Source organism: Aplysia californica, unplaced genomic scaffold (assembly GCF_000002075.1).
Source record: "Aplysia californica isolate F4 #8 unplaced genomic scaffold, AplCal3.0 scaffold00003, whole genome shotgun sequence".
NCBI lineage: Eukaryota > Metazoa > Mollusca > Gastropoda > Aplysiida > Aplysiidae > Aplysia > Aplysia californica.
The window spans coordinates 1,988,236-1,996,964 of NW_004797273.1; the positions used below are offsets into that span (position 1 = coordinate 1,988,236).

An 8,729-nucleotide genomic window follows, 5' to 3' on the forward strand; every position below is an offset into this window, starting at 1 on the left:
CCGGCCGTGGCCGAGATTTCTCTTCTCGCCCCACAGAACGAGCAACCCGTTTAGCGGGAAGGCCGGTCGTTGCGGGGATCTAAACTTAGAAACTAGGCTTGCCCTGGTGCGCAGGCGCAGGCGGTGAAGGAAGGTAGGGAGACGACCTAGGCCTAGGCCCTGATCAACTCCCCACTCGCCTCGTCTCGCTACCCTCTCCCCTCCCTTTAAGTTTCACACACAGGACGTCACGGTGATGGGTGGCACTGTCTGCGTTGTCAGTCCTCGCCTCTCACTCTCGTTACTGTTACTCGTTATGTCAAGCCAACGAGCAGTATCACGTCTCGGTACCCAGCAATAGTTTAGTGCTCAGGAAGCGACTGGAAGGGCGTTACTCGCGAGACACGGGCCTCGGCTCGTCTCGTGCTCGCCTCTAATGTGCACCCACGAATCATAGCCCACGGCCCACAGCAGGAAGTCTAAAAATAAACGTGATAGCCTGTACCCTATTCAATGCCAAAATTATGTGATCCCCGGAGCAATCCAGCGTATTGCTCAAGTAAACTGTAATTGGTTCATTGTCTTGCCACTATTTTAAGCGACTCTGTGGCCGTGAACCTGAGGAGGGTGAACGTGACATACTTAAGTCACCGCCCTATGAGTTGTGCCTTTGAATGGTTTTGTAGTGGAGTGTTGAACGTTATTATTTGAGTGTTCAGTTCCGATGCAGGATGAACGAAATTGATGTTTAACTAACAGATTTAGTTCTAGAAATCAAAGCGACAAGTAAAAAGAATGAAAATAAAAGCACTAAGTCCTCCCTCACCAACCCAAAGATCCTAAAATTATACACCATCCCATTTACTATGCCCTTGACTATCTTCAGCCCAAGAGCTTAATTGTGCACGCCCACTGTTTAGCCCCACGAGCCGCCCGTGGCCTTCATAAAATCATATGCAGATGTCTGCAAGATGAACAAGGCTTAGAAGATCAACTTTTAGTTTTTAAAACGAAAAACCCCCCACGGTAAAATATAGCAGCCAATACAAAATAAACAATTTAAGGTTTGTCCCAAGGTGGGGAGAATTGCGAGATAGAGAAAAAGGATATTATACATAGAGTGAAAATGAAATGCACAAGGAGACCGCTACAGAGTGCAGAACCTTGGTCATTTCTTGCACTCTCTACAATTGTCGCTTTCTGACTTTTGTGCCACAAGATAGACCATAATTACGGACGAAAAATGCACACTGACATCACAAACTCCTTTGTCTGTTGTGGGTGTCTGTTAATTGGGAAGTTACAGTTGCTTTTTCTGCAGTGTTACATTGTAGATATTTTCTCCTACATTGATGTGACGGTTTTCTATGTATACTTTAGTTACAGAGATGGGCTATGCCATAGTCATGCAACACAAAAAATGTAACTCAAACAGTTTCAGAATAGCTCTAGCGACTACCGACGGATATCTTAACAGGGGGTCATTTTACGTTTTTTACACCGACAGTCTTCTTAATCATACGTGTATAATATCCTTGATTGCCTATTATTTTGACTTCCGGTTTACAGCATTAAGCTGAATCTAAACCAAATAAAGACAAAGGAATAGGGGGTGCTGCATATAGTCTGCAGTAGTAAAATTCGTGTTTTTCTCCTATTTAGACGTAATGTTGCAGCTTATCATATGTACACATTTTGCTGCAAAGTTTATAGTGTGCAGTCTAGGAATACAACTCTATGGCATTATTCAATAAAATGACTTCCGCCTAAGACCGGAGCCGGAAGTTGTTTCCTCAGTTTCTTCCTTTCTTTTGCCTTTTTCCCTCGTGCGTGCAGGTGAATAAGACGCTGGCTCACCGCTGTTCAAAGGATCAACTGTTTTTCCATTGATTAAGTCGGCCAGAACACGTATTAACATGGTGAGAACTATAGTATATTATAATTGTTTTAGGCTAAAAATGAGAACGTTGTCAACATTTCAATTGAATAGCTGAAAAGGGAAAGAATTGAGATGACTTGTCCGAACTGAGACTGAGACTGAGACACATTTTCTAGATTTTGACAGGCAGGATCGGATGACCATGCCACATGCCACATGTCATGGATTATAATTGTTGATGAAGTTACTGACGTACAATTGTTAAAGCAAGCTGATCTTCTAGGTTTATTTTACTCATGTACCCATCTCATCATGTCTCATGTGCAGGCTGATTTGTTGATAATTTGCGAATGGTGGGGGGGGGGTTGTTGTTTGGCCACCTCGTGCAGGCGAGTCTTTTGGCTATTCTCACCCGGTGCGCGCTCACCGTTATAGCCTAGATCTAGATCTAGGCCAACAAATTTTGCGTTCACCCTAAACCACAGAATTCTACACTGTGATAAAAGAAAAATTGTAGAATTCTGTGCTGTGAACAAACGTTCCATTACAACTGTAGCCTACTAAAAGTAAAAGCATACAATTTTGTCTGTGGGCAGTGGAGAGAGAGAGAGAACAAAACAAAATGGCGACCCGCGTAGTTCGGCTCGATTCGAAAAGTTAAATAGCCGTAGCATCTTTGTAGACAACCAAATTAATTTACTTTTGTGTTTTAACATAATTTTTAAGGAAAATGATTCTCACAACCGAACAAAGAATAACATACACATATGTATGAACACACTCCCAACTCTTTCATTCACTCATGCCGAAAAAAAAGAATTCGATGTCTGCTCCTCTCACCTCGCTCTTTCTCTCTCTCAAACTGTCTATCGGTGTGGATGATCAAATTGATAAAAGCCAAGAAAAAATTACGTTATAGCACAAAAGTAAGCTAATTTGATCGTCCTCAAAGATGCTATGGCCATTTCACTGTTCGAATCGAGCCGAACTACGCGGGTCGCCATTTTGTTTTGCCCGGAAGTTCTCGCAAGATCTACTCCTCCCCTCTCTCTCTCTCTCTCTGTCTCTTTCTGAATACTGTCTATCGGTGTGGACGATCAAATTGACCAAAACAAAGTTAAAAAATGATGTTAAAACACAAAAGTATATTTATTTGGTTGTCTACAAAGATGCTACAGCTATTTAACTTTTCGAACCGAACTACGCGGGTCGCCATTTTGTTTTGACCGGAAGTTCTCGCGCTACTCCTCTCTCTGTCTCTTTCTCTCTCTCTCTCTCTCTCTCCACTGCCCACATACAAAATTGTACGCTTTTAGTAGGCTACAGTTGTAATGGAACGTTTGTTCACGGCACAGAATTCTACAATTTTTCTGTTAACACAGTGTAGAATTCTGTGGTTTAGTTAGGGTGAACGCAAAATTTGTTGGCCTAGATCTAGGCTATAACGGTGAACGCGCACCGGGTGAGAATAGCCAAAAGACTAGCCTGCACTATTCTCATCCCGGGTGAGAATAGAGGTGGCCAATTTTTAAACTTTGTTTTGGTCAATTTGATCGTCCACACTGATAGACAGTATTCAGAAAGCGACAGAGAGAGAAGAGGGGAGGAGTAGATCTTGCGAGAACTTCCGGCGGGTGAGAATAGCCACTTTCTTGTTGTTTACTAATCTAGATTCTACATGATGGATTTTAGTGGTTTTTTTCTTAGGAAGTGACTATTTCTCTAAACGGCTCTCGGTCTCATGATTTTTTGCCTATTTATTGCGAGAGTTCGGCGCCAACTTTCATTCTGCCTCAGGTCTGGGAAGGAACACCGCATGGCAAGCCCGCCTACTAGATCTACATAGCACTTCCCCCTGCTCTCTCTCTCACACACACACACACTACCGGGTCTGGGCGCTGAAACTTTTCGAAATCACAAAAAGTTCCCCTACCGGGTCTATACTTCAGCATGACTTAGTTCCCGGTTACCTGGTCTGTATACACTTCGTTTTACTTACGGAGGGTCTACGTACACGGTAACCGGGCACGTAGCCTCATGGTCTACGTACACGGTAACCGGCAACCGGGTGTGAAGTCTCAATGTCACATACCATACACGGTAACGGGCAACCGGGCGCCTCTCATTATCTAAGACCTAAAAACACGGTAACCGGGTATTTAGTTTCGTGGGGGGGAGGGAGCTAGGTGCACGGTAACTGCTTTGCTCCCTTCATGACGTTGACATTAATTAATTTTTCCCTTTACACCGTGTAGTCTCAATGTTGCATACACGGTAACCGTGCGCGTGGCGTAGCCTCAATATCTACGTACACGGTAATCAGCAACCGGGCATGTAGTCTCAATGTCACATACACATGTACACGGTAACCGTGCGCGTAGCCTCAATATCTACGTACACGGTAATCGGCAACCGGGCGTGTAGTCTCAATGTCACGTACACGGTAACTGGGCGCGTAGCCTTAATATCTACGAACACGGTAACCGGGTATTTTGTTTCCTGGGGTGGCGCTTGAGCTAGGTGCACGGTGACTGCTTCAAGACCATGACCCTTTTCCTTTTTTTTTCTTCTTTTTCACTCCGCTTTTTGGGGTTGTGAGTGGGTGGAATGTGATCCCAATCTACCCCCTGTCAGTGTCATCTTTCCTAAGGGAGAGCAAAATGCAGTGACACTGAAAACCTACGAATCTGGAACAGAAAGCTGAAATATAGATGTTTACAAAACATGTAATAATATCACGAGAGGGAGAGAACGAGACTCAGAAAACAGAGAGAGGGAGAGGAAGAGAGAGAGAGAATAAAAAAGTATGCACTTGATGAGGTCATGCCTCTCTTAAAACAAAGGACAATGAAACAAACGTACTATCACCCATCCAATGAAACGCGGACCTTTTAGTTTAAAAAACACGGTTTACTAGGTTTGAGCCATGACGGATCCCAATTCTGTATAGGGCTTGCACCAATGCATGCTTTTCCGTAGCAGGAAGCTCTAGCGTAATAATCAAAATTCTAAATACTAAAATTTGCTTCCATTCCAAGTTGTTTTTGTCATCCGGTGTTGCCTTCAACCCCACCCCTCCCCCTGACTGTACCTTTTTAAAAAAATTGATAATCCCCCCCATTCCGGAGCCCTATACTTCGCACAGCGCACACTTTGAATGAACTTTGGTGACCCCAACGATCACTGGTACTCACAATGTGATGCGAAGGTACAGGCTCACTGACCAGTCACGATGTCGAGCCCGACAAGACGCCTGTATAGCTTTCTTTTTTTCCGCAAGTGAAAGCAAAGGACAGTGATTTATTTTCATGGCGACACAGCGTTTGCATGCACAACCTGTATGTTACAAATGTTGTGTTAATCCGACTGCTACCGGCAAATTTGTGGGTGGTAACGAAAGCGAAAGTAGATCGAGCTTCGGTACCACGCATTCACTTACGCTTGCCGCCAAAGCGCCCTGTTCATACATAAAACTATCTTTTGTTTTCTTAAGAGTTAGCACTTACAACACAATAAGTTCAAATAAAAGTGCCGAAGATTAGAGGTGTTAGTGTTACAAGAGAGTAACAAACACAAGAAAGAAAAAAGATTTTTTGAATAGGAGAGAAGGAGCAGAGCACCCACCAACCACCCACTAATACTATCTTTACAGTCACACACAAAAATACATAAACACAGAGAGAGGAGAGGGAGATGATACTGAAAATCTGCGAATCTTGTACAAAAAGTTAAAATATAGAGATCTAATTTACTGTCACCAATCCAATGAAACGCGAACACTTCGGCCGTTTTCACACATGGCCTGCATCAACGCACACTTTACTTAGCAGAGAGCTGTAGTAGTAATCAAAATTCTAAACATTAAACATAATATTTGCTTCCAGTTTCAGTTTTTTTTACCTCTGGTGTTGCGTTCAGCCTCCCCCTATCCCCGAGTGCGTCTTTAAAAAAATCAATAGTCTCCCCCATTCGTGAGTCCTGTAGGCCTACTTCGAAGCACTCAGAATGCGCGCAGGTTCATTGACCGGTCACAATGGCGAGCCCGACAAGACGCTTGTATAAGTATTAACTTTCTTTTCTTTATGTTGCTCCCATAAGTGACGACACAGCGACAAATATTGATTTATTTTCATGGCGACACCACGTTTGTAATGCCGAACCTGCATGTTATAATAATTCAGTGCTTCCACTCTTCCGTATTTTTACGGAAATCCGTACTTTCTGCCAGTTCCGTACTTGTCCCTCCATCATTATCTACTCCCTCCGTAAAAAAAACTGTGACAGTGCAGGACTGCCAAAATTCCGTACTCGTCTTCGTATCGTCTTGTATAAGGTACGGATATTTACGGTAATTCTCTCGGCAACAAGTTAACGTTATAGAAACCTGCCAAATTGCGCATTTCCTGCATTCTGACATTATACCGCTATGTCCCAGTCCCATGCATTCATTGCGTGTTGGTCGGCAGTACATTTTTTACATGCAGATGGATCAAAATCTGGCGAACCTTTTGTGCCAACTTCCTCCTTTCTGTCATTCACTCATTCCTTCTGCGCGTTGATGAAGACTGATTTTGATCTTAGACAGAAAATTACTGTCGGAAAGAAACTTTTCGCAAATTTTATCTAGATCTAGAGAAATTATCAATGCGAAAATTCTATGGCACGTGAACGCAATATAAGGGCCGCAATGAAAGAAATATATGCTGATACGGTCGTGCCCACTACGGATGGGATCGGCCGATTGCGCTGATCGTCCGACTCGGTCGTACAACAGTGTTTTATTTGAAACTGAAAACAAACACGTTTGTTTTTGAGGCGATCGAGTCGGGCGATCGGCCGATCCCGTCCATATTGAGCACCACGTATAAAATCAAGAATAATTAGAAGTGGTGTTCCGAGGTTGTGACAGGCGACTTTCAGACATGAACATTTAGAAAAAATGTGGGTATACGCTGCGCAACCATATTTTGAAGATACATCTATTCATTATTCCCAGGTTTGCCTGCTGTCAATGGTGAGACTACAAATTAATTGAATTATAGTAGCAATGAAAGGGAACCTGCTTTTAAACATTTCCAGCATTGGAAAGATATGCTGGCGATGAAGTCAAACAAGACAAAATGTTGGTGAAAAAATAAATATTATGGGCTGTAGGCAATATCTGCAAACAGGCTCCCAAATGCCATTTTCTACCCTCTAAAAGCACTAAATTTCTATTTCGCCCCCTGAAACCCCACCAGCGGGACGCTGTCCCTGGGCCCTGCTGGCGGCTGCAGAGGCCCCCAGACCCCCTGCAGAATTTTCCTTACTTTTCAGCTTCAGCTGGTAGAGGCACTGATGAACCGATTCTTAAAATTCAAGAGGCATATTTCTTAGGATTGAAAATTCTTTATGTACCAAATAAAAAAGGGCTAAAGTGAAAAATTAAATTTTCATTGGCATTGCTAAGTTTAGCCCTCAAATCAATGCATCTCTGGGTGGGTGCATTAAAGTAAAAATTTACCCTAGAGTTTTTGCTCTAGGGGTGACTGAATGCAAAATGGGTTACTGCCATGGTCGAGCAGTCTTGTTTTCTCTCAGTACCCTTTGAAGGCATTTTCAAATGTAGTAGGCTATAGTCCGGGAACGTTGCCCCAGCCACAATTTAAGTATCTGAATATTGAGACATATAAAATATAATTAAAATCTCTAGCTCAGGAAATTGAATTCAATGCACAAAATGCTTCTTCTCAGTCCTTGCAGAATGGCAAAATGAAAGATGTCTAAATCTTGCAAATAACTTAAAAAAATCTCGAGTGTGGAAACCGTTCATAGAAATAGTCACCTCTTTTTTTGTTATCACAATCAGATGACGCGGTGGGCATCCCCCCTGCTAGGTCAAACAAGATGGCTGTTACTATAAATATCTGCCAATGGCGTTTAGTTGTCGTTCTTTAGCTCTCCGCTTATTGTAGCCATACTTCCAATTTAATTGTTTATTTTTACTTTCAGTCGTTCAAGGATACCAGCTTCAACAAGGAAGGGTCTATGAAGGCTGCCGCTGATGAGGCTCCAATCCACAGAATTCGCATCACACTGACAAGCAGGGTGGTCAAAAGTCTGGAAAAGGGTGAGATTTATAATTTGGTATTTTGTCCCCCCAAAAAAGCATTCTTTGTCTTGTGAGATTTACACTGTAGTTTAATCCTGTCAGTACGTTGTTTTACTATCATATCCATGCAACATGGGGAACTCTGTGCCACCACTTTTGAAAAAGGAAATTTCCTCGTTTATCCGATCCATGCGCTTTGAGCAGTCTGTCAAAATTATTTTTTGAGAAATACTGAAAGTTTCAAGGAGATCTTCGTACTAGAAGAATTCTAAAATGTGAAGAATACAGCCCCGGGGATACAAAATTACCCCAGGGCGTACAGATACGATTAATTATCTCACTGACTACGGTTCCTGTACCCCCGAAGGAATGGACTTAACGGTTTTGTTCTATAAATTGTTCTCTCGTCACATCATGTACCGGTACTGAAACAGACTCCAGTGCTTGTTTTAGTTTTGCCACTTCTATCGTTCCGTATTTAGTTTGGTGGAAGTTGTGTGTGTTTTTTAGCTGTTGAAAGTAAAAAACCGTCACCCCCACTAAAGCTTAAAGCTGGCCGAAGTTCGCTATGTTTTGTTGGTAGATTTGATTGCCCCGTTAAATAGACCTGCATGTTTGCCGACAATCGTCTGAAATCCGACAATCGCAACCCAACCCGCGAGCCAGCCGATGCTATCGCTAGGCCTACCTGTACACTGTATAAGTCAATGTGCGAAGTGTGAGGCCTGGCCAACTGCCAGCGCCCCCTTTTTCTCCCGTCGGCTTTGTCGGCACTTTCGT

General features: G+C 43.0%; 1 protein-coding gene across 1 annotated transcript in view; it reads left to right on the plus strand.

The window, feature by feature from the left end:
• The first annotated feature begins 1,738 nt into the window (after window positions 1-1,738).
• The window catches only part of LOC101861855 (40S ribosomal protein S20), an 11,095-nt gene continuing 4,104 nt past the window's right edge, over window positions 1,739-8,729 (plus strand). The window contains exons 1-2 of the mRNA XM_005089110.3: window positions 1,739-1,898; window positions 7,850-7,967. Coding sequence (XP_005089167.1) covers window positions 1,896-1,898; window positions 7,850-7,967 — 121 coding nt within the window. The 5' untranslated portion in view covers window positions 1,739-1,895. The remainder of the gene's footprint in view (window positions 1,899-7,849; window positions 7,968-8,729) is intronic.